Below are 27,287 nucleotides of genomic sequence, written 5' to 3'. Positions count from 1 at the left end.
TTCTCTTTCTCTTACTCTCTCTGCCTTTCTAATTCCTTAGTTAACACTCTCAAGGTCTAAATGTTTTTATTCTTTTTTGGTAATATGCTTTATGAATTTAGTTAACTGTCCAAATGTGTTATTATTCTCAAATTCTTTTTAGTTGTTTTTATAAGCTATTTTCGTATTTTAGTTAAATTTAGCCATGTAATAGTTCACTAAAACTGATTCTTGTCTAGATCTAGATGTGACTTTTCTGTTTGTTTTAAACATCTATACTGCCAAAGACTAAGTGGAGTGACAGATAACTATGAAGCACCGATTTAGCTCTCGCCATTGATCTGGTGACTGTATTATACTAAGATACAATCAATGCCTAGCAAATTTTCACCAGAAATAGAGATGAGGACCATGTCATTGTGCTGAATAAGTAACTGGTTAATTTGGCTAATTCAGTGTTATATAGTCAATTTTTATATCAATCATGGTGGTTCTGGCAACTTGAAAAATTTTGTGAATTCTGGTATAGTTAATAATCTATCACCTTTGCACATCTTCTAATTTTCTTCTTCATATTTTTTAAACTATATAATTATCTGCCCTTTTCCAATGTGACAAGGTAAATAGTTCTCCTGTGTTCAATTCAGCAATATTTTTGAGTACCTGATACATGCTGGACTGTACTAAATTCTGGGGATGGGGTAATGTACATTTACTTGATTAGTTGATAGGGAGTCATCACAACCCACTATTGAGCTGCAGGTAAAGTGACATAACAGATCATATGACCTGGCTGGGGTAGGAGTAGGGTGGATAAGATTTCCTGTGGATATGTTTGAGAAGGCTTGATGGGAGGAGGACAGTTAACTCATTAAAGTTTGGGAGGTGTTATATTTTATGGCTTGGAAAAAGAATACTCTGGCTCTGAAATTATAGACTTAACCACTAAAGCAATCTATAATGCAAGAAGTGATGAGAGATGAGTTTAAGGTTAGTGATAATATTCCTGATGTACCTAGGACAGCCCCAACTTCAGACTGTGTCTTAGAATATTTGGCTTTAGGTATTTATCTTTTTAAGTTGACAAACATAGTATGATTTTATCTTGTACAATCTGCTGTTTTGAAGTATGTACACATTGTGTAATGTTTAGGTCTAGCTACCTACCACGTGCATTACTTCACATAGTCATCATTTGACACCCCTTTTCTCCCTCAAAACTATCCTAGTTTCCTAGTTTGAACATTGTTATTCTATGTTAGGGGATAAGAGTATTGTGCTTTGAACACTGAGAATATATTTAGATGAGATTGAACACACTCAGAATGGTATGGATGTAGACGGAAGACATATTTAGAATTACCTAGAGGACTGTAAGGCATCTCTCAGTCCCACGGTGCCGTATCTTTGTTCTGACCTTTAGTTTACCCTTAATGGTTGATTATCGTACCTGTCTCAATTCTAACCTGTACTTCCTTGGGATTCGATTGTGGACTGTCCCATATATTTCTGGTAGTTCACCACGATCCTCCCCACCATTTCATATTTTATCACTTCTATTTTCTTATTGCACTTCAAGAACTAGAGCAGGACAGAAGTCTTATTCCATGCTATAAAGACAAACTTAGAAAAATTGGCCAGGTGTAGGTAAACTTATGAAAAGATATGTCAATCTTTGAGAAGGTATTAATGGCATATATTTGCTGTCTAATCATTGTGCGTGATATGTTTACAAATTCTTCAATTGTAGATTTTAAAAGAATAAGGACTAACATGTTTGGTGCCAATTCTTTTTTTTTAAATTTCCTTTATTCATATGTGCATACTGATTGGGTCATTACTCCCCCTTTTCCCCCACCCCCTCCCTCATGCCCCCACCCCCTCGCTTCAAAGCAGGATGGTGCCAATTCTTAACCTTGAGAAATTAATAAACAAACTATAATTAAAATGAGCAATATCAATACTGACTTTGCTACTTTTCCCAAGTTATCCTTACAGATTCGAAGATATGAAAGCATCAGTGTGGTAGATTCTATTATTGTTTATTTAAGCAACTTCACGTAATTTTCCAAGATGGGAAAGCAGTCTACATGGGAAGAACAACCAAAGAATTATGATACACATAACCATGCAGTCCATAAATGTAAGAATTTAGATTACTCAGCAGGCACACATTCTTAAGCTGATTGAGGACAGGGCATTGATTGTGGGAGACAGGTGCCTTTTAGTAGGAAAAGCCTCTTAAAGGAAGATAAATGTGTGCAAACTAATATACTAGCTTACCTTAGTCTAGAAGAAGGAAAGAGATGTTTGCAAATGGTAAGACCCAGGCTACTGCTGTCAATAAACAGCCCCAGCATGAAACATACTGGTATCCTATTAGAGAAAAAAATGAATGCTGAGATTCTTGGTGTGACATTGATTTCAAATCTGTGTTATGATTTCAAAGTCTGTGTTATGGAATTTATCTTGTCTCTGCCCTGAAGCAGGAAGCACAGAATACTGGCTGTGCTTGAGTCTTTAGCAGATGGAGTTAGGACAAAATGAGGTAAAGCATGGAGGACCATGTAAGATGAAATGAAAGAAGCTTAGAATTATCATCTTTGTGTGTGTATAGATAAAAATGTGTTTGAAGATCAGAGAGAGTTGGCTGGCAATTAAAACATCACAAGAGAACTTAAAAATATTTCACACACAGCTAAAAGTACAAGGATCAGAAACATCCTATTAACTTACACTTTACTTAGATTTCTAAAAAATTCTTATGCGGAAATAGATTTCACAAAGGCCTCTCAGTGGGGGGTATGGGGACAGTGGCTTTCAGAGGCACACATTCCACTGAGTTGGAAGGATTATGGCCAATCCTTGTTCCCAAAGTCTAGTAAGACATGAAGCACTGCTCAGAAAGAGGTTATATTTGTGAACAAAAATTATGGGATTACAGAAAAAATTGTGATGTTTTTATGTTTACCTTTGCCATGTCAAATCACCCATTTAATAATGGTGGCAAATCTAATTTTTCCCATGTCTGTATCTATCTTATATCCTGAGATATTGCGGATATCTCAGAAGAGATATCTCAGAAACTGAGAAGTTTCTTAACTTCTTGTATGGAAATCAGAGAAGTCTGACATTCTTGTTGAATCCATAATCAAACCTGCCAAGCACTGAGGAATATGTCAGAGCTGCTAAAAAGTACAAAGGTGTGTCCCAAATTGGTGTGCTGCCATGTAACAAGGTATTCGTTTTCCTGTGTACAGAAGGCACCATGAACCTTCAATCTAAATTCAGACACCTGCCAGCAATTGTAGCCAGTTCCCTCCCCAGAAGATGAACCAGGCTCTGACAATACTCATTTATTCCCAGTTGACAAATGTGATAATTTAAAGAATAATGGAGAATATGATGAATAATGTTATCAAGTACAGAGATCAATAGTTTCTCATATAAAGCCAAATGAGTTAAGTTCCAAAAGAATTGCTTTCAAACACAGGGGCCTTCAAGCAACATGGGTATTTGTCTTTTATACTAGTTTGGTAACTGTGCTTCTGGAATGTGGGTGAAGAGAATCAGTTCCCCAAAGTTAGTGAGGGTGGATTCCAACCATGTATGCATGCAGGGATGCTTCAAGATTGAGGCAACAACCTTGAAGGCATGGTTATTGTATGTAATGAGAAAACAATGTTCACCAGCAAACTGCAGTATAAATATATCACCAGATGAAGTTCTAAACAGTGGCTAAGCTTGTAATGGAACATTGCTGCCAAAGCAAACTGCTCTGGAATGACCTACCATTAGTGAGATGTGTCATGACATCTCTGAGAATCCCACACCCTCCCTCTGAACTAGAGTAATTAAAAACGTCATACCAATGGGGTTGGCATAGGGGGATGACAGCATAATATAACCACTTTCAGTCATGTAAGAAGACATCTATATTTTTCCTTCTTTACCTTCAAAACCCCTCTCCCTGCCATAACAAACCACAAAAGTTACACTCTGTGGGAAGGGCTAAATATAAGGAAAGCTTTACATAAAATTTGAGATTAAAATTTTTAAATGAATGGGATTATGGTCTAGGAAGTACAATGAAATTGTAGTAATTCAAAACTAATAAGAAAATTATGGAATTGTATTGAGAGTTCAGTAAATAAGTTACTTTCAAAAGGGAATCTGTGTAGCAGGTAAGACAATTAGGAATAAACAAAATTTTATTTTTCCTCAAATGATTTAAAGTCCCTCAATAACCCAATTAGTTTGAATGCATGGCTGAGTAATGGGGTACAAATTTAGCTAAAAGAGAAAATTGGTTCTATGGAGTCATCTAAGCTGGGGACAGAACACATTAACCTGGATATTAGTAGAACAAAAGTTATAAGGATTAGGAATTTCTCTTTCATAGAATAGCTTTTAGGGATTTTTATTTTTAAGCTACATAATAAGAAGATGAGTCATCCTCAGAAGATTTCCACACAGAATTTGTCATTCATGAAATTTCCATAGCCTCTACCACCACGGGACCAGACAGGACTTTCTACTTACAATTTCCTCTCTACAATTTTGCCTTGCTCTGCTTTTGAATTTTTCAGATTTCAAGTACTAGGTACTCTTGCAGGCAAAGCAGAGCTAGTGGTTTCTGGCACATCTATCACTCCTGTGGTGAGATCATTTCTCCAATGCCTATAATTCATTGCTAGTTGGTTGCTTTTTTCTTTACTCCATATGTCCAGCAAGCTGGACTTGTAAAGCATAGTCAATTACCATCGACCTAAGAAGAAACAGGGGCCATACCAAGAGTCTCTCCCCCGTTTCACAATGTCCATACTTGATAAAACAATACCTGGTTCACTAGGGACAGTGATAGAAGGTTAAACACATCTCTTTCCTACCTTCCCTGCCATTTAACTTATGTTAATGAACATAAGTGCTAAGAAAATTTATTTGCATATAAATTAAGAAATAATAGTAATTTTGTTATTGAGTTAATACTGAATTTTTGAATTTCTTTTTACTTAAATGCTAAAAACCACCTAGAGATCCATAACAACAAAAGAGTTTTAGTAATTTATCAGTTGAAAATTCATGTTGTTCCTTCTTCAGTTTTGTTGAAGAGAAAAAAATCTAGATATACCTAACCACTAAAGTGAGTGTCATCCTGGAATTACTATCATACATTTTATCAAATTTGAAGAAACAAATCAATACTTAGCAAATAATATTTTCTTAGAGTGTCTTTACTTATTTCCAAACTTCATATTAAGTCCAAAATACTCAGAAATGATTGGGAACACTGAAATACTACTAATTTGAAAATATTTTAGAGCAGTACTCTTTTGAGTCTATAAAACTCAAGTATTATCATACTTATTTAGTGTCTTTTAGTTAAAACTTTAAGATACATATTAAGATTCAATTTTTTTTTTTTTTTTGGTCCATGCTGGGGTTTGAACTCAGGGTGTCATTGAGGCAGGATAGTAACAGAGAATGAAAAAAAGCTGCTGTGCGACTTGATCCTCCTCAGCAAAGAGTCACTCCATGCTGAATTGCTCTCTGTTCTCTTCCAGTACCATCCTCAGACATCCCCTCAGTTGTAAATTTCTCTGCAGTCCTCAGTTCCCCAAAAGACAAGGGCATCTTATGGCTAATTCAGACCAGAAAGTGGCACCTGCTCAGTACAGGAAAATCTGTCCTCAATCTGACCTCTCAGGTAAAGCCCTCTACATAAGACCTTATGAATATCTGTCACATCTCATATATACAATTAAAAACCAGAGAATCAGACTAAGTGCATGTGCAGAATAATAAGACCTTGTCAATCAAATCTGTCAATCACCCTGGTCCCTCCTGCAAAGACCACCCAGATTTCTTTCTGCCATTTGCCCTTAAAACCTATAAAATGACCTTTGAACAAAGATTGGGTTTCTGTACTATCTGGCCAGAGCCAACTGCTTTTTCTTTTGTGGTGCCTATACTTTGCTTTCAATAAAACTTTACTACTGCTTTGCAATCTGTGTCTTTGTAGTTATTTGTCCAGGAGGCACAAAAACCTAGACCAGGGTCTTCGAGGCCACCCCTGGTAACATCATGGTTGCTAGGCAGGTACTGTACCACCGGAGCCATATTTCCCAGCCCTTTGGCTTTATTTTTCATAGAGGGACTTTCACATTTATGTCCAGGACAGCCTGGACTACAATCCTCCTGTTTACACTTTCCACATAATTGGGGTGAGGGGCGCGTGCCTCACGCCCAGCTTTTATCAGTTGGAAGTGGGATCTTACTGAATTTTGCTGTGGCTGATCCTCTTGACAGCTAGAATTACAAACTGAGTCACTGCACACAGCTAGCTTGTTCATTCTTGATGAGAAATATGCATATGTAACAAAATGCCTACTTAATAAAGACTATTCTTACCAAAATAATACAAAACATCAACCCACCAAGGTAACAAAGCAGTAAAATCAGGTCACATGCAGGACTATAAGATAAATAATCACAAATTTAAATCAGACATAACAATTTCTCTGACAAACGAGAAATTAGGAACTAATAACATTAACTTATCTAGGAAAATTAAATGTTCCAAACTTAAGTGTAATGTTTCATAAAGCACACGTGTTAAAGGAAGATCAGAAAAACATTTAGTTTTAATGGTAAGTATGTCACATGAATGAAAATACGCCTAACCAAACCAACAGTTACAAGCAGCTGCTAAAGAATTGTTTAGATACATTTAAAACACTGAATGCTCACAATAAGAAAGAAACAAAATAAAAATAAATGATAGACAACATTAATAGTCAAAAGGTGATTTATAGAAAAGGATCAATAAAGCTGATAAAATTGGCTAGCTGGTGAAGAAAAAACTTTTGAAAGACAACAGCAATGAGGAATGAAAAAGGGGTTATCAGTACACATCTTACCAACGTTAGTAGGATAATAATGAGAATAGTACAAACTAAATTGCACCAATCCAAATTAGATGAAACGCCCAAATTATTAAAGGCACAGACTCCGAAAGCTCATTGGAGAAGAAGCAAATGACTTGAGTAGCTGTTCTGCATTACTAAAGAAATTGAATTTCTAGTTTAATGACATGGGCTGAATTGTGTGCATTCTCCATTCCTGTGTTGAAGTCCTAAACTTTAAAACCTGACACTGTGACTGCATTTGTGGATAAAATCTTTAGAGAGATCATTAAGTCTAAATGAGGCCAACTGTGTAAGCCCTAATTCAATCTGATTGGTGTGGTTGTAAGAGGAGGAAACAAGGATCCACAAGGAGACACAAGGGAGATAAGCTTGAACAAGAGCAAAGACTGCCTGCGGACAGAGAGACAGGGACAGAGGCTTCAGGGGACACAAAACTTGCCAAAAACCTTTCCGGAGCAGCGAGGAAAGAAATTACTGATGTTGAAGCTACACGGTCTGTGGTATTTTATTATATCAGCATAAGAAACTAACACAAGAACTTCCCACAGAGGCAAGTAAAAGGCCAGGTGATTTAACTGGTAAATTACGCAAAACATTTGACGGAGAAATATCTCCCATCTGACACAAACTATTCCAGAAATTAGTAGGAAAAGAACACTTCTATTAAGCTTCACTATCTACCAAAGGTAGATAAAGCATTATGAAGCCAGCATGGATTCAAAAGTTTGTAATAAATATTAGCAAATCAGACCAAGTAATGCATAAGAAGGATACATATCTTGGCCAAGTGAGTTTATCCCAAGAATGGATGATTAATTTAACATTTGAAAGTCAATCAATATATCTCGGGAATAAAGGAGAATATCATATGTACTTTTCAATACACTTAGAAAAGCCATTTGAAAAACAGCCAATCCTCATTCATTACAAAGATCAGCAAACTAGAATAGAAAAGTAACTTTATAAACTTACAAAGTATCTAGGCCAAGGTTCTGGATAGACTATTCTCAAGAGATGCTCAAAAAGTCTAAATGTACGAGATGGTGCTCAATATCACGGATCATCAAAGAGATGCAAACGAAATCTGCAGAGCGACTACCACACACCTGTCACTATACACGTGTAAGACTGGGTATCCAATACCAACACAGCTGAGCAGTGCTGTCCTAACAGCACATGAAAGGGAGTTGGATGTGTTGTTTACAGAGCGCCTTTCAGGGAACACCAGTTTTACTCAGTGACCCACCACCAGGGCGTCTCTCCTATGGGAAGCATTTCCATACTGTGCTCTTGTCTGCATTATGTCCAGTGTATACCCTTTTTCCCTTTGCTGTAGCCCTAGCAGCCCCACCTTATAGTCTCCTTGGCATCCCAGAGAAAAGCCCAGCCTGGAGCAGCCCTAATTCTTTAGGTGGCAGGTGAAAATTCCGTGCATTACAATGGAAATGAAGATGCTTGCTCCCTGCTACTGGGCAAGGAGGTCATAATGAGTTTGCATTTTATCATGTGGAATTCTCAAAGCAGGAATAAAAAGTCAGCAGAGAAAGAAGAGTGTGGCAGGTAGGATATGTAAAGGGCAGGGTTACTTTAAGTTTGTGGCTAATGACTACATGGTCTGTTTGAAGAGGTGATGGGGCCAAGCATGGAGGCTCACAATTGTAATTCCAGCCGCTTGGAAGCCAGAGATCAGGAGGATCATGGTTCAAGGCCAGCCCGGGCAAAAGGTACTTAGGCCCCATTTGGCTTCATAAACTACCAGTAAAAAGAAAAAATAAGTGACGTGGAAAGCAGGGAAACCAGTCTGCAAGGTGGAAGCGGTTCCTGCTTCTTGTATGAGAAAGTTACACTTGTATTCAAAATGAATGCTGAGGCATTACAATTATGTTTGTAAAAATATAAGATACAGCTATAAAAATATAAAATTATAATTTTATATACTGTAGCCTGGCTCACTATTGGTGGGAATGTAAATTGCTACAGCCATGATGGAAAGGCGTCAAATAGTTCACAAAAAAATTTGAAGTAGAGCTATCGTAGGATCTAGCAGTCTCTCTAATGGGCGTATGTTCAAAGGAAAGGAAGTCAGTGTGTGTAAGAGGTATTTCCAGTCCCGTGTTCTTTGGAGCTTTGTACACGCTAACCATGATATGGAACCATTCTAAAGGGCCCCCAACAGATGAATGAATAAAGAAAATCTGGCATTTACAAACAATGGAATGCTATTTAGCCTTAAATGAGGAGGAAATGCTATAATTAGCAGCAACACTGTTCAGGGAAATAAGCCAGACTCGGAAAGACAAATACTGCATGACCTCATTAAAGGTCAAAATAAAAGTGGAAAGTCTAAGGCTGGAGGAATGGATGGGGAGATAATAAAGTAAAAAAACTTTTAGTTAAATGGAAGCAATAAGTTCTAGATATCTATGGTTTGTATGGTGGTTGTAATTAAGAATAATGTGTGGAATATTTAAGTTACAGAGTACATTTAGAATTTTCTCATTAAAAATGGTAACGATGTGAGTGATGGATGTGTAAATTAGCTTGATTTCACCATTACACAATATGCACACAGTTAAAACATGTCGCAACATAAATATTTATTATTTGTTAATTAAAAAATAAAAGATTATAAGCAACCCGCAGCTTACCTTACCTTTACTGTTGAAGTACTGAATGCATCATGCATAAAACAGAGACCAAGGAAAGATGTCTTCCTCCATCACTTTTGTGCATGAAGGTTTTAGCTTTTACAATGCAATGACAAAGAAAAGACATGAAGCTTAGGAATAAACAAATAAAACTTTCACTTCTTACAGGTGGCATGAAGCAACCACAGTAAAAACAAAAACAGAAACAAATCTCTACCAGAAAAAAGAAGCAAATTTAGAAATTTTCATGATGCAATATTAATATAAAGACCAATTTTGTTTTTCTAAACTAACAGTTATAATTGAAGATTTATTTTTAACAGAACAATCCTTTAGTGTGGCACACAAAAAAATCATAAACTATCTAGGTATATTTTTAACAAGAGATATGCAGAAACACCTAAACTGAAAACTATAGCACATTTTTGAACGACATTAAAGACCTTTCTTGAATCAGAAACCTGATGTTAAGAAGCCAATTCTTTGAAAACTGATAGTCAACGTAATGAAAATAAATATGCACAATATTTTCCTGAAGATTTGACAAGTTGATTCTAAAATTTATGTGAAACATGAAAACTAATCAAAGTAATATCTTTTTTTAAAAAGCCAAATTGGAAGTTGCATACTTCCTTCAAGACTCATGAAGTCGAATTGATCAAGGACATGTTGTTTTGGTAAAATGCTGAACACGAAGATGAGTTGAGCAGACTGGAGTCCAGAAGCAGGAAGATGCACCCAAAAATGTGGTCAAATAACTTCTAACAAGGTACCAATGCAATTCAAGGGAAAAATAATGTATTTTCAGCAAATTGTGCCCAGAAAAAATGGATATCTGTATAGGAAAAAAAAAAAATCCTTACTTCACATAAACATAACATTAACTTGAAATAGATCATAGACCTTAATATAAAAGTTAAAATTACAAAATTAGGAGAAAACACAGTAGGAAATTTCACTTTGCTATAACTAATACTTTCTTGGTTAGAACATATAAACCAAAAACAGAAAGAAAATTATACATTATAATAATAAAAATGGACAAAATATTTGAGTAGTGACTTCACATTATAAAATAGTTCATTGAGCATAGAAAAATGACATTCATAGTTACAACTACTTTGAGAAATACAGATTAAATCTACACTGCACACACCACTAGAATGGCTAAAATGAAAAACACTGATAAGGCAAAGTTTGGGAGAGAATACAATCAACTACAACCGTTGTGATGGGGCTGTAAATGCCTAAAAACTTTGTGAAACCATCTGGCAGTTTCCTAAGAAGTTATATGTGCAACAAGCACATAAACCCAATCATTCTATGCTAAGTGCTTGCTCAAGGGAATTGTTACCATATGCACCCCAAAGATATGTGCGTAAGTGCTCAGAGCAGCGCTGTCTAAAATAGTTCAAAACTTGGGAAAAAGTTTGCACCTGCAGTGAACAGATAAACAATCTTTAATACATTCGTTCAATGGAAACTGATTCTCGGCAGTGCAATGCTGGAAATTGTGGCAATGCACATTCATCCTAAAATCATTACACTGTGGAAATGACACCAGAGGTACAACAATGTGTTATGGATCATTCCAATTATATAAATCCAGATCAAATGAAAGTGACAAAAAGAAAATCAGAGAGCACAGAGACTCTGGAAATCTGTTGATGTGACTGGAGTATTCATGTTTCCATGAGTGGTGTCCATAGCTGTCAAAAGACATGAAATTACACAATTTAAATAGATTGTATATGAATCATTTCTCAGTGAATTTGATAATGGACAAAATAAGGATTTGTTCTTATTTAGTAAGATACATAGTTAAATATTCATTTACACTAATTAAATGATGGAAGGTATGGTAGGAACTGACCAGATGCTTATCAGTCTGTTTCCTTTCTCCCAACTGAAAAGAAACTAATTCTCAGCTCTGTAAATTTGCTTGGCATCTTGTGACTCATTTTGTGCTTAAGGAATGGAGGTAGCAGTAGTGTCTTACCTACAGCACCCTAGGGAATCCTGAAATTATAAAGGAAGTATTTTCCTTTAATTATTGATTTCTTTGTTATGTCAAAAGATTAGAGATGATCATTGTCTCTCCTGTGACATTTTGTGGTGGTGGAAGCAAAACTGATAAAACCAAACAAATAGATGCCAGGGATCTCATAAAAATATTATCTAAAATTTACATATGTAGACTATAGCCTAGGACAATGCAAATTAATATTCAGAGTATCTACTGAAAATTTTAATAACTAGCAGTAAGTGAGTTGTTTTTAGTATGTGCCAGATTCTATTCTAAATATGTCATATCACCTTCCAAAAGCAAATGTATGAACTAAGTACATATTTTATGGAGTATACTGAGGTACAAAAAGCTTTAAGGAAGTAGGCTAAAGTCCCATAGAATGTGGAAGACTCATGAGAAAAAAATTAAGCATATCTAACTACTATTCCAGCCTGCATCATAAAAATATAAAGAAATTGGTACATTTTTATCATTTGTCAGAAAGAGTTGGTCAAATAACTCCACTTCCTAAAGGAAATTATACCATTAGTTGGCAGCTCCATGGTAAAAATTGTAGAGTAGTGGGCATATCCTCCCCAGTCCAGCTCAAGGGAAATGGGCTCCAAAAACCATCTTCCCTAAGTCCTGATAAGGCTGTCCCTTGTGAAAAACTTGCACAAATTATTGTTCTATGAACATTTCCCAGGGATGTCTAAGCAAAGTTGAGAGCGTTCTTCACATTGCTAAGTGTTCCTTCTGGTGGTCGGAGTTTATCAATATTGAAGTCACTTTGACATATTTCTTCCAGAACTTTAATTTGTATGCAAGTAAATCATTTGATTTTTAAAGATGCTTTTAAAGTAAATGATTTCATATCATGATTGCTATTTCTGTCAGGAAAGTTTTTTAAAGGATACCAGAAGTAAATTAAATTCTCCAAAGGAATTCATTGTTGTTTCTTTGTCTGTCACAGAATAAAAATATCAAAGAAAAGATAATAAGGAAACAAATTGCTTAAGATGGTATATTTGGCACGATGGAACTTTGAGGTTTTATCTGCACAAACAGATGAAATTAAAATTGAGCTTAACATTCTGGTTTAACTTCTGCCTGCCCTGTCTGGGGACAGACTGATGTGGACTCTAATACTTGATGGTGCCTGGCTTTTTTTTTTTTTTTTGCTTTGTCTCCAAGGCAGAATCAATAATGTTCCTTTAGGTGCTGTCTGGCTCTCAAAACAAAATCCATCAACCTGGTTTTTTGCTGTATTTATGCCTAACTTGAAAAAATAAATAAATAAAAAAGAAAGAAAAGAAAAAACTTCAGACACATAAAATGTTACTACCACTTATTTCCCCAGACACTTAGTGTACCAGAAGTAAGGTTTTTTTCTCCCCATTGAATGTGCAGTCAGCTCACCTGAGGAGCAAGGAGGAGTATTCCTTATTTGAAATTATAGCAGTATAGGTATTATGCACAAATTGGGGAGAATGGTTTACATTCTCTCACAAAATTTATATTACTTTTTAAAAGGAAAACAATTATTTAAAAACCATTAATCGAGTTTAATTGATATCTTTAATTGAAATTTGTATGCCTGTCAAGTGTGTATGATGAATAATTTTATACATGTTATCCATGCCTTAAAGCAAAAACAAAAAATCTCATGATTTAAAATACCAAGAATTGCTTCTGGGAGTCAAGAATATTGATATAGCACCAAGTACCTACAAATCTATTGACATGTGAAGATTTTTAAAAGACAAAAAATAATTCCTGTTCTTACATGTGATGAAAAGCATCTTTATCATACTCAATTTCCTCCAATTTATAGTATCTCAATGAAAACACTGAGCATTTTACTAATAAAAAAGAGAGAAAAAAATAACCCTGACTATTGGAACAGTAGAGAAAGAGGACTGGGTCATGTACACTATGGTTCCTGGGAACAAGGAGTAAAGATGAAAGTAAAACTTCTATAATCCTCCAGGCCTTCCTCTGGATGTACATTGGATGATGCACTGGGATGGCTGTTGATGCTTCCTCTTGGAGAAGGATGGGCGGGCTCTAAGGAGATTGCAGATGGTCTTCTGTGAATGGCCATATTAGTTTGTTAAGGCTGCCATAACAAAGTACTGCAGACTGTGGCTTAATAACAAAAATTTATTTCACACAGTTTTGGAGGATAGAAATCTGCAATCAAGATGTTGACATTGTTCTTGATCTCTGTTCATGGTCTGTAGCTGACCATCTCTCTGTGTCTTTCTTATATACATGCATATACATGCCTGGATCCTAATTTCCTCTTCTTATAAAGACACCAGCCATATTGGATTTGAGGTCCACCTCAATGACCTCATTTTAAATTAATTACCTCTTCAATGACCTTATCTCCAAATTCCGTCATCTGAGGTAGTAGGTGGGGGTGAGAATTTCAGCATATGAATTTTGAGAAGGACAAACTCAGCCCATCACAATCATCCTGTGACTTATTAGGAACAGTCTCCACACACCAGCTGTTTTCTGGCAAGGACTGCAAACCTTCATGAGCTCCACTGGCTGTGATTCTTACTCCTTCAAATTGTGATGCCTCTTCTCTCTGATTTAAGGTCAAATTGAGCTACTCTGGGTCACTCTTCTGCAGTCTTCAGCTGACACTCAAGAGAGTATGTGGATTTTCTTTCTCGTGATAATGATGCCACTCTAAGAATGCAAATACAGAATTCCCAGTGAAGCTGTTCTCTGTCAGGGAAAGAAAGCATCCATAGCAAGGGCGAACAAAAGCACGTATGAGAATGTGAGCAGAAACACAGGCAGGGGAAGAGCCCTGACAGCTTTCCAGCCCCTAGAGAAGTGCCACCCTTGCTTTTTGTTTGTGTTCTTTTTAAGAGCAAATGAATTTTGTTTGCAAATTTGTTTATTTTGGGTTAATACACAGTAATATCCATTAAGAAGCAAGCAAATTGCAATCTAATGGACTCTAACATTTTCTCTTTTTCAGTATACTGTAAGGATGTATTGTATTTAGTAATAATCTCTTGCACTGACAATAAAAAATAGGCAGGCCAGTGATGATAGTTGGCACATGTACAGGTTTGAAGTCATGGGTTTCAAGTGCTCCAGGACCCTTTAAGGTTACCTCCAAGAAGAGAGCATCTATCTTGGTTCTCAATCAAAAATGTGTAAATTTCTGCACAGAAAATATTATGTACCCATCACAATCACAATCCATAAAATAGCTGCTTAATTTTGGTTTGAAGGAGTGTAGTAACCTAACTTATAAGAAAAAAATCCATCTGCGAAATGTGAAATTTCCCTCAAACATTATAGTCACTTAATGTGTATTTAACATCAACTGGAGATTTTTCTTTAATTTTGTGACTTATTTACCCAGCACAGCGAGAAACAGGCTCGATTTGTGAAATCTGCTTGGAGCCTGGACCTGCCATAGATCCCCCATTATCTTTTTAGCTGATAGATATAAATAGCTATCATATAACTGATAAGTAGAGATATCTATCATATGTAGAGTTCTTGTGTGTCTCTCTGTGTATGTACAGTGTGTGTGTGTATGTATGGTATGTGTGGTGTGTATGTGTGAGTGTGTGTGTGTGGTGTGGTGTGTGTGGTGTGTGTGTGTGTGTGTGTGGTGTGGGGTGTGTGTGTGGTGTGTGTGTGTGTGTGTGTGTGTGGTGTGGGGTGTGGTGTGTGGTGTGTGTGTGTGTATGTGTGGGTGTGGTAAATACCAGATGCTCTCAGCAGAATCACTGTTAACATTCTGAGCTGGATAATTCTTGCTCTGTGCATTAGAAGATGCTGAGCAGTGTTCTTGCCTTCACCAACTACGAGTTCATAGCAACTTATCTCCTCCCTTGTTTATGGTACCATGAATATCTCCAGACATTACCAGATGTCCCTGGGGGACAAGTCTCCCAAGTTGAGAATATAAAGTTATATAAATGTATATATAATTACTTATTGAAATGTCATTTATAAACATCTATTACATTTTAAAACCAAATATTTCAAACCCATGCAGTTCCACTTTTGCCACTTCTTAAAGAAGCATGTTAAAACCTGCCATTCAGTTTCTTTCACTATTTTGGTCTGTTTGGGCTGTATATTTTGGAGATTTTAATAGACATATATGTTTGTAATTGCTCTGTCTTCTTGAGGAATTTTTTATGTTTGGGGATGAATGTTAATTGAATATTAGTGTCAATATCTCCTTTTTGATACATATTTATGTAGACTTATAGTAACTTATGCATTTTGAAAATTTTCTATAGGAGCTATTTTTTATTATTTTAGTGTGCATATACATTTATATGCAAATGTATAGACTGATACACACATATGTATATATGTACATGATAGGTAAACAAGCAGAAAGATAGCAATCTGTATTTCCTTGATTAAAGTTACCTATTTCTTTTGACTTCCTTGGGGCCATATTTGTCCCTTTTGCTTCATTCAACAAAAACAACAAAGATGTCTATGATCCAGCAGCAAACACATAGGAAATTCTTGTCTGGAGATGAAAGGTAAAGAAGGAAGAAAACAAATTGTAAATACTTTATTTTTTTTCTATATAATATTCTCCACCTTTAATTTGGAAATCTGATCTGATAAGTTTGTGTTTCAGCATCATTAACTCAGAAGAGATATAGAAAGACAATGTACTCAGAATAATAGAGAAGCTAATAAAAATCCTTACCTGGCAAGCAACAGAATCGGATGATTTCCTATGACAGTAGCATTGTAGTGTGGGCCATGAACTGGTGCCGAGGGACCACACAAACTTGGTGTCAATCCCTATTTGATTTGTCAAGACCATAAAAGCTTACACAAGTGAATTGGCGTTCGGCCACCTATTGTTATAGAATAAAATACCTGAGCCTTAATGGATTTATACAGCATTTTATGAGTTAGAAATTGGAGGTGACTTGTATAGCACTTATTTTCTGATCCACATGGCACCTGCTAGAGTGCACAGGGATGGGGAATCTGTTTCCAAGTTTGGTCTTTTTTTTTTTAGGATCAGGCAAATTAGGTAGAAAAATAAAAAGTTTAAGCCAACTTCACTTTATGAATATCAATGAAAAGTCCTAAATGGTTGTATATATAATAACATACATTCTGAAATTAACTGTAAATTGAGAATTAATGTATTTTGCCTCAGGAATATAAAGGATTCACACAATGATCTCTAGCTATTTTAGTGTTATTGACAACACAAGAGTAAGGAAGAGTCAATATGATCCTCTTGATAGATACACAAAAACGAGTGGAGAAAATTTTATATAAAGTAAGCAAAAATATCAGCAGTTTAAGGACAAAGCTATTTGTTTAGTTAGTAAAGGATATTAACCAAAGGTCACATTAAATAATGCCGAATAAAAGAATATGTGACAGAAGTTTATATGAATAAACTTCAGCATTATCAACAGGATGTCCACATCACTACTACGAATTTTAGCCATTGAGGTTTTACCAAGTACCTCCAACCTCACCTATCCTCACTATCCTCAGCTTTGGTCTTACTGTGGTGTTACAGTAGTCTACAACTTACTGGATTTTTGCTATGTATGTCTTGCTCTCTCTTCTGCGGACTTATTTGGAATTACTTTTCTTTTTAGACTAGTGGCCTTTGAATCCCCTTTCTCCTGCTTAGCACAAACTTACATTACTGAAAAGCTCTCCTTGACTCCCCCAGTCAGTAAGCTCATTCTCTCTGACCCTTTTGTGTTTTTCTTGAAATTGAATTGTAATTACATTTTTAATGTCAGTTTTTTCCCTATAGAATAAGTGCTCTTTGAGGGCAAGGACAAAACTGCAACCTATCAGTGATTGGTGAATTGGAGAGCCTAAAAGCAATTGTGTTTCTTATATTAGATGTACTCTAAGGTTATATATTTTCTACTGTGTGATAATAGGAAGACTATTGTCATTCTTCTGGAACTCTATTATATATGCTCTTATCTCCTATATCATTTCAAATATATTAGTTTTGCATGATGGTTCTGAAAAAACCCAACTGGAAAGAAATGAAAGTTACCTATAAGGGTGTCATGTGCAGATAACACCATACATGACAGAAGACATTTGGCACAGGATAGTTTTCAAAATTGGTTTGACAGAACATTCTAGGCAAAGAGGTAGATAGATTGATTCAGCTATAGTTCATTCTATAGATATACAGAATATATATATCTATAGAATATCCCTAACAGATTTTACAAAAACAAAAACTATCCTGAATACACCAAAACCTCAGTCAAGCTAGCATTCATCACTAGCATAATCCCCATAATCATATTTCTCACCTAGATAACGAAACCATGGTATCCAATTGACACTGGCTCACCATCCATACCACAAAACTCTCACTCAGCCTCAAACTAGACTATTTTTCATTACTATTCGTGCCAGTAGCCCTATTTGTAACATGATCAATCATAGAATTCTCCCTATGATACATACACTCCGGCCCCAACATCAACCAATTCCTTAAATACCTACTATTTTTCCTTATCACCATACTAATCCTAGTCACAGCAAATAACCTATTCCAACCTTCATTGGGTGGGAAGGAGTAGGCATCATATCATTTCTCCTCATCGGATGATGATACGGACGCACTGACGCCAACACCTCTGCACTACAAGCAATCCTATACAACCGAATCAGAGACATTGGATTCATCCTATCAATAGCATGATTTTTAATTTACTCCAACTCATGAGAGCTAAAACAGCTATTTATAGACCCTAAAATAACAACAATCCCCCTAAGAGGCCTACTACTAGCTGCTACTGGAAAATCAGCCCAATTCGGACTCCACCCATGACTCCCCTCAGCCATAGAAGGTCCTACACCAGTATCAGCCCTACTCCACTCAAGCACAATGGTCGTAGCAGGAATCTTCCTCCTAATCCGATTTCACCCCCTCCTAGAATCCAACCAACTAATTATATCAACTATACTATGCCTGGGAGCTACCACAACCCTCTTCACAGCAATCTGTGCTCTAACACAGAATGACATCAAAAAAATCATCACATTCTCAACTTCCAGTCAACTAGGTCTAATGATAGTTACCCTCGGAATTAACCAACCATACTTATCATTCCTCCACATCTGCAATCATGCATTCTTCAAAGCAATACTATTCATATGCTCAGGATCCATCATCCATAGCCTCAATGACGAACAAGACATCTGCAAAATAGGTGGATTAGCCAAAGCCATACCATTCACAACTTCCTCTCTAACAGTAGGAAGCCTAGCACTCACAGGCATACCCTTCCTAACAGGATTTTACTCCAAAGACCTTATCATTGAATCCGCCAACACGTCGTACACCAATGCTTGAGCCCTACTAATCACACTCATTGCAACTTCCCTTTCAGCTGTATATAGCACACAAATCATCTTCTTTGCCCTCCTAGGACAGCCCTGATTCTACCCACTCATCAACATCAATGAAAACAGCCCACAACTTATAAATTCTATTAAACGATTACTCATAGGAAGCATTTTCGCTGGGTTTATTATCTCAAATAACATCACCCCTATAAATAACCCCACACTCACTATACCATTATACCTAAAACTAATAGCCTTAGGAGTCACTATTTTAGGTGTTTCTATCGCAATAGAACTCAACAACATAACCTACAACCTAAAACTAAACCTAAACTCCAACACCAAATCATTTTCTACAATACTTGGATTCTTCCCAACTATTATACACTGCACTTCACCCAAAAACACACTAATACTCAGCCAAAAAGCAGCATCAACCCTCCTAGACATAATCTGAATAGAAAAAACCACACCCAAACTAATAGCCAACATACAAATTAAAGCCTCTATCACCGTATCCAACCAAAAAAGAATAATTAATTTATACTTCCTATCCTTCCTACTATCAATAGCCTTAGCACTAACAATTATTATCTAATTACCATGAGTAATCTCAAGAACAATAAAAATACTTACAAAGACCAACCAGCCAACACCATTAATCAACTTCCATAACTATAAACAGCTGCAACACCCATAACATCTTTATTAACATACACCACCCCCTCACCACTATAAATAACCCAATCACTTGTATTATAAACATCCCCCAACACATCCACCTCATCATTCTTCACCAATAAAACCAAAAAAATCAACTCAACAAACAAACCAAACACCAAAGCACCTCAAATAACCACATTAGAACCCCATGTCTCAGGATAATCTTCACTAGCCATCACTGTAGTATAACCAAACACCACTATCATCTCACCTAAATAAACTAAGAACACCATTAAACCCAAAAAGAACGACCAAAACTTAAAATCAACCCACAATCAACCCCACCACTAACAACCAACCCGAAACCACCATAAATAGAAGGCTTAGAAGAAAATCCTACAAAGCCCAATATAAACATAACACTCAATAAATACATAGAATAAATCATAATTTCTACATGGACTCAAACCAAGACTAATGACATGAAAAATCATTGTTGTAATTCAATTACAGAAACTCTTAATGACAAACATCCAAAAAACACACCCATTAATAAAAATTATTAACCACTCATTCATTGACCTCCCAATGCCATCCAATATCTCAGCATGATGAAACTTCGGTTCCCTGCTAGGAATTTGCTTAATCCTACAAATCGCAATAGGATTATTTCTAGCAATACACTACACATCAGACACCACAACAGCATTCTCTTCAGTTGCACATATCTGCCGAGACGTAAACTACAGTTGAATTATCTGATATCTCCATGCCAACGGAGCTTCCATATTCTTTATTTGCCTATTCATACACGTAGGGTGAGGAATTTACTATGGATCATATGCCTTCATAGAAACCTGAAACATCAGTATTATCTTACTATTCACAGTCATAGCTATCGCCTTCATAGGATATGTTCTCCCATGAGGACAAATATCATTCCGAGGAGCCACAGTAATCACCAACCTACTCTCAGCAATCCCGTACATTGGATCCAATCTAGTAGAATGAATTTGAGGTGGATTCTCTGTAGACAAAGCCACCCTAACCTGATTCTTCACATTCCACTTTATCCTACCCTTTATTATCACAGCACTAGCAATAGCCCACCTCCTATTCCTACATGAAACAGGATCAAACAACCCATCAGGAATCAATTCAGACTCTGACAAAATCCCATTCCACCCATCCTTTGGATTTCTACTTTTATTTGCCCTTCTCTTGGTCCTAGTACTATTCTCACCAGACCTATTAGGAGACCCAGACAACTACATACCAGCCAACCCCCTAAACACACCACCACACATTAAACCAGAATGATATTTCCTATTCGCATATGAAATCCTACAATCCATCCCCAAAAAACTCGGCAGAGTTGTAGCCATAGTATCATCAATCCTAATCTTAGCAGCCTTCCCTCTCCTTCATACATCAAAACAACGAAGCCTAATATTCCTCCCAATCAGCCAATGCCTATTCTGAACACTAACTGCAGACCTCCTCACGCTAACATGAATCGGCAGACAACCTATTGAACCCCCATTTATCATCATCGGTCAAATAGCATCGATCCTATACTTTCTCATCATTCTTGTTCTCATACCCACCACTAGCCTAATTGAAAACAAAATACTTAAATGAAGAGTCTGCATAGTATAAACTATTACTTTGGTCTTGTAAACCAACAATGGGGAAATTATCCCCTTAGGACATCAGGGAGGAAACAAAGTCCCACCATCAGCACCCAAAGCTGATATTCTTACAATTAAACTACCCCTTGCATTCAATTTTATATCACCTAACCCCAAATAATACATTAATATGTACTCATTACAATAACCTATGTATATCGTGCATTCGGTTACATACCACATTAATAATGCTCGAGTACTTGAAATGTTAATCGTACATAGTACATAACTGTATAACTGTACATAAAATCCTTTACCACAGGCAAATAAGCATGCACATAAATGACACTCGAACTGTAGCACATAAGATATTAAGGTACATAAACCTATTCAATGGCATGAATATTCATGTCCAGAAAACACCTATCGGCAAGACATAATACGTTACTCTATTGGTCATACATTAGTGCATTAAGTCAAATGTAATCCTTGTCAAAATGGATATCCCCTACCATAATGTAGTCTCTTAATCTACCATCCTCTGTGAAACCAGCAACCCACTTGGGAAGTGTCCCCTCTTCTCTCTCTGGGCCCATTAAACTTGGGGGTTTCTATACTGAAACTATACCTGGCATCTGGTTCTTACTTCAGGGCCATGTAACTAAGATCGCCCACACATTCCCCTTAAATAAGACATCTTGATGGACTAATGACTAGACTGGCCCATGATCAACATAACTGTTCTGTCATACATTTGGTATTTTTTAAATTTTAGGATGCTGTGACTCAGCTGTCAAGGCATGGTCTCAGTCAATTCCATTGTAGCTGGACTTTTAAGTCAGTATTCTTTACCCGCATAATAAAAATCAAGGTGTGTTAGAACTCCATGCTTGATGGACATAAGGAAAAAACAATACACACTTACACATACACGTATACATGTATACACATATACACGTATACACATATACATGTATACACATATACACGTATCTATGGGCAACCCCCTCCACCCCCCCAACATGACTAACTCTTGCCAAACCCCAAAAACAAGAAACATGTTCCACTAACAAACTTTTATATGCACATCCACCCATAAAACCCATATTTTTATCCTTTATTTTATATGTTCAATTTATTAATGTGCCATCTAAGTATCTCGTAAATTAAATCACACAACACACAAATCCAGCTACCACATGATCCAACTCCATACTCCCTCCCTACATACTAGTAAGATACCTAAAATAACTAACCACATAAAAGAAGAAAATAACCTCAAATACAAAAGTTAATGTAGCTTATATATCAAAGCAAGGCATGAAAATGCCTAGATGGATTGCATAATCCCATAAACAAATAAAGGTTTGGTCCTAGCCTTTTTATTAGTTTTCAGTGAAATTACACATGCAAATCTCTGTGCCCCAGTGAATATGCCCTCTAAGTCTAACAGACCAAAAGGAGCAAGCATCAAGCACACAAAATTTGTAGCTAAAGACGCTTTGCTTCACCACACCCCCACGGGACACAGCAGTGATAAAAATTAAGCAATAAACGAAAGTTTGACTAAGTTACACTGACTATAAGGGTTGGTAAATCTTGTGCCAGCCACCGCAGTCATACGATAGACCCAAACTAATAAACCCTGGCGTAAAGCGTGTTTAAGAATTTCTGATCCTCAATAAGAATAGACTTTACCTAGGCCATAAAAAGCTACAGCTAAAGAAAAAATAACTTGTGAATGAAAGTAATCTTAACAAATCTGATAACACGACAGGTAAGACCCAAACTGGGATTAGATACCCCACTATGCTTAGCCGTAAACCTAAATATGCAAACCCAACAAACATATTTGCCAGAGAACTACTAGCAACAGCTTAAAACTCAAAGGACTTGATGGTGCTTTATATCCATCTAGAGGAGACTGTTCTATAATCGATAAACCCTGATTCACCTCACCATCTCTTGCTAAGTCAGCCTATATGCAGCCATCTTCAGCAAACCCTACTTAAGGCACTTAAAGTAAGCTAAAACATACAAACATAAAAACGTTAGGTCAAGGTGTAGCCAATGAGATGGGAAGAAATGGGCTACATTTTCTTACCCTAAGAAAATCAACGGAAACTCTTATGAAACTGAAGAGGATAAGGAGGATTTAGCAGTAAATTGAATTTAGAAAGCTCAATTGAACCGAGCAATGAAGCACGCACACACCGCCTGTCACCCTCCTCAACATTTTTATTACAAGACTTACATAAACTACTGCCACAAAAATTAAGAGGAGATAAGTCGTAACAAGGTAAGCACACTGGAAAGTGTGCTTGGAACATCAAAATGTAGCTTAACTTTAAAGCATCTGGCTTATACCAGAAGATTTCACACAATGAACATTTTGAGCTAATTCTAGCCCAAAAACCAACAACCACAACTACATAAAACCCGTAAAATAAAACATTCACCAATCCGTAAAGTATAGGTGATAGAAATACGTACCAGGAGCTATAGAGCCAGTACCACAAGGGAAAGACGAAAGACTAATTCAAAGCACTAAAAAGCAAAGATTACACCTCGTACCTTTTGCATAATGATTTAACTAGCAAAAGCTTAACACAGAGAACTTCGCTAAGCACCCCGAAATCAGACGAGCTACCTAAAGACAGTTATCCATGAACACACTCATCTATGTAGCAAAATAGTGAGAAGATCTCTAGGTAGAGGTGAAAAGCCTACCGAGCCTGATGATAGCTGGTTACTCAGAACTGAATTTCAGTTCCACTTAAAATTTACCACAAGAAATAATACTCCAACATGTAAATTTTAATGTTAGCCTAAAGAGGGACAGCCCTTTAGATACGGATACAACCTTATATAGAGAGTAAAATCACCTACACAGCCATAGTTGGCCTAAAAGCAGACACCAATTAAGAAAGCGTTCAAGCTCAACCACATCAACCCCTAAATTACAAGAACCAACATGACCTCCTATAATACAAACTGAGTTAATCTATTTCCCAATAGATGAGCTAATGTTAATATTAGTAGCAAGAAAAAGTTCTCTGAGCACAAACTTATATCAGACCGAATGAATCACTGATAGTTAACATATATATAGAAAAAAACAAACACAAGCCTAACCTATAAAACAAAATGTTAACCCAACACAGGAGTGCTGTAAGGAAAGATTAAAAAAAGTAAAAGGAACTCGGCAAACAAAAACCCCGCCTGTTTACCAAAAACATCACCTCTAGCTTTACAACTATTAGAGGCACCGCCTGCCCAGTGACAATTGTTAAACGGTCGCGGTATTCTGACCTTGCAAAGGTAGCATAATCATTTGTTCCCTAAATAGGGACTTGTACGAATGGCTTGACGAGGGTTTATCTGTCTCTTACTTTTGATCAGTGAAATTGACCTTCCCATGAAGAGGTGGGAATAAACCAATAAGACGAGAAGACCCTATGGAGCTTTAATTTTTCAACCACAATTATATAAAACACACTCACCCCTAATTGGCCTAACCTTATAATTTCTGGTTTGATAATTTTGGTTGGGGTGACCTCGGAGCACAAAACAACCTCCAAATGATTTAAATCTAGATTAACAAGTCAAAATACAGAAAAAAAAATCATAAATTGACCCATCACTTGAGCAACGAACCAAGTTACCCTAGGGATAACAGCGCAATCCTATTCTAGAGTCCATATCGACAATAGGGTTTACGACCTCGATGTTGGATCAGGACATCCTAATGGTGCAACTGCTATTAAAGGTTCATTTGTTCAACGATTAAAGTCCTACGTGATCTCAGTTCAGACCGGAGTAATCCAGGTCAGTTTCTATCTATTTACAAGTTTCTCCCAGTATGAAAGGACAAGAGAAACAAGGCCAACTCCCCATCAGAGCCTTAAATCCAATAGATACATTAACATTAATCTAGTAAATTATCTACTTACCTACCCTAGAACAGGGTTAGTTAAGGTGGCAGAGCCTGGTAATTGCATAACACTTAAAACTTTACACTCAGAGGTTCAACTCCTCTCCTTAACACTCCATGTTCATTATAAATGTCCTTACCCTAACTATCCCCATTCTACTTGCAATAGCATTCTTAGCCCTTGTAGAATGAAAACTCCTAGGGTATATACAATTACGAAAAGGCCCAAATGTAGTAGGCCCCTACGGCATCCTTCAACCATTCGCCGATGCACTATAACTATTCATTAAAGAACCAATACGACCACTAGCCTCCTCCCCACTACTATTCTCTATCGCCCCGACCCTAGCCCTAACCCTAGCCCTTATCATATGAATCCCATTTCCAATACCACAACCCTTAATCAACATAAACTTTGGCATCCTATTTATTCTAGCAACCTCTAGCCTATCCGTCTACGCCATCCTATGTTATGCTCTAATTGGAGCACTCCGAGCAGTCGCACAGACAATCTCATATGAAGTATCCCTTGCCATCACCATTTTATCAGTAATTCTATATATCTATAGAATAAACTATTTACAAAATATATCATACATATGGTAAAATATATATTTATATTCTATAGTACAAATGATATGGCATACACTTACTTATGTTACTTGAAACAAAATTGATTTTTTTCTTTTGAAAATGCAATATTCTTATTAAGCATTTTAAATAAGAACGGTTTCCAAAAAACACATCAGTGATTTGATGTTTGGGTAATTAAATTGGTCCAAACCAATTAAAATTATCCTTTTAAATTTAAAAATTATCCTTTTAAAAGGATAAGACTAATTAGCTTTAAAAGGCAAACATATTAAGCAACAAATTTTCAGCCACAGTAATTCCCATAATAAACATACAAAGTACCAATGAATAGTTCACAAGGCATCTTTCCAAACATGATTTTGAAATTGTTCTCATTTATTAACTGCAACTTATTCTCTGCTGTTACTAATTGCAGGTTAAGAAGATTTCTGGGGCATCAGAAAATAGCATCCAGACCTTTTCAAATGCCAAAAGATTTCCCTTCCAAAGACTTTAAGTTGTTTTTTTTCCTGCAATATAGGTTTTCTATGTACTTGCTTCTTTTCCTCCCTAGATTTCAATAATGCCTGTGAGATTTGAAAACACGATTGTGCTGACAGCTCTTCCGCATCAACCGGGTGGCCCAGTGCACATATGGGAATTGAAAATTTTTGCATTTAAACTTTCTTTTGATTTTTAAAGTTTATTTTTTGACAAGGCTTGGTCAAAAATGTCACATAATAAACCTGTGAATAAGGCAGGCTTGCTGTATGTATGACAGTTCAGAGATGAAAGTTTATTGATTTGAAGTGCCATGTAACAAATGCATAATTACTTTTCAATCCCCCTCATGGTAAATATGTGTTGATAACTTCTATGGCTGTCACTAACTCACTAGTATGATGGTTGTATGATGCTAAGAATTATAGCATGTGTGTATTACTTACCCTTAGGGCTTGTGGGTGCCATTCCAACTGAGAAAACAAATAATCCAAGCATGAGAACATTACACTGAAAGCTAAACAAGACTTCCACAAACGGGCAACTTTTCATCTTTAATTTGGACAAATGAGTGCTTTCTTTAAGTATCTATTTTTTTTTCTTTTTTCCTTTTCTGTGAACCATTGTGTCTCATGTAAGATAAGACTCAGGGGAATCAAAGAATAGCATGGCTGGTAAAGACTAAAATGATTTTAAAGACCTAATAGCTTTTCTAGATTTCATTTGAAGGAACATAGGAGTCTGACTCAGTCCCATGGAAGTTCCATCCATTCGGGACCCCAACAGCACATGGTATAAAAACACCCAAAAAAGTGACTTTCCTGTCAGATGCACACATATCAATGCAAGGGTACAGGATCACAAAGGATTAGGCCAGCATGACATCACCAAAGAAAGTCATAAAAGCCCAGTCTCCAACGCTAATGAGATGGAGATCTGCGAACTGCTGGACAAGAAATTGAAGCAATTACTTTAAAGAGGTTCAGTGGGCTACAAGGGAATACAAACAAACAAGTAACAATACATGAACAAAATGAGAAAATCATGAATAAA

At 36.5% G+C, this 27,287-nt stretch overlaps 1 protein-coding gene across 1 annotated transcript in view; it reads left to right on the top strand.

The window, feature by feature from the left end:
- LOC141424289 (NADH-ubiquinone oxidoreductase chain 5-like) overlaps positions 1-18,939 on the top strand; it is a 45,729-nt gene extending 26,790 nt beyond the window's left edge. Inside the window, exon 2 of the mRNA XM_074077858.1 lies at positions 18,425-18,939. Coding sequence (XP_073933959.1) covers positions 18,425-18,939 — 515 coding nt within the window. The remainder of the gene's footprint in view (positions 1-18,424) is intronic.
- The last annotated feature ends 8,348 nt before the right edge of the window (positions 18,940-27,287 follow it).

This window comes from Castor canadensis, chromosome 6 (genome assembly GCF_047511655.1).
Source record: "Castor canadensis chromosome 6, mCasCan1.hap1v2, whole genome shotgun sequence".
Lineage (NCBI taxonomy): Eukaryota > Metazoa > Chordata > Mammalia > Rodentia > Castoridae > Castor > Castor canadensis.
The sequence above is the reverse complement of the archived record's forward strand: the minus strand, read 5'-3'. Positions and strand labels throughout refer to the sequence as shown.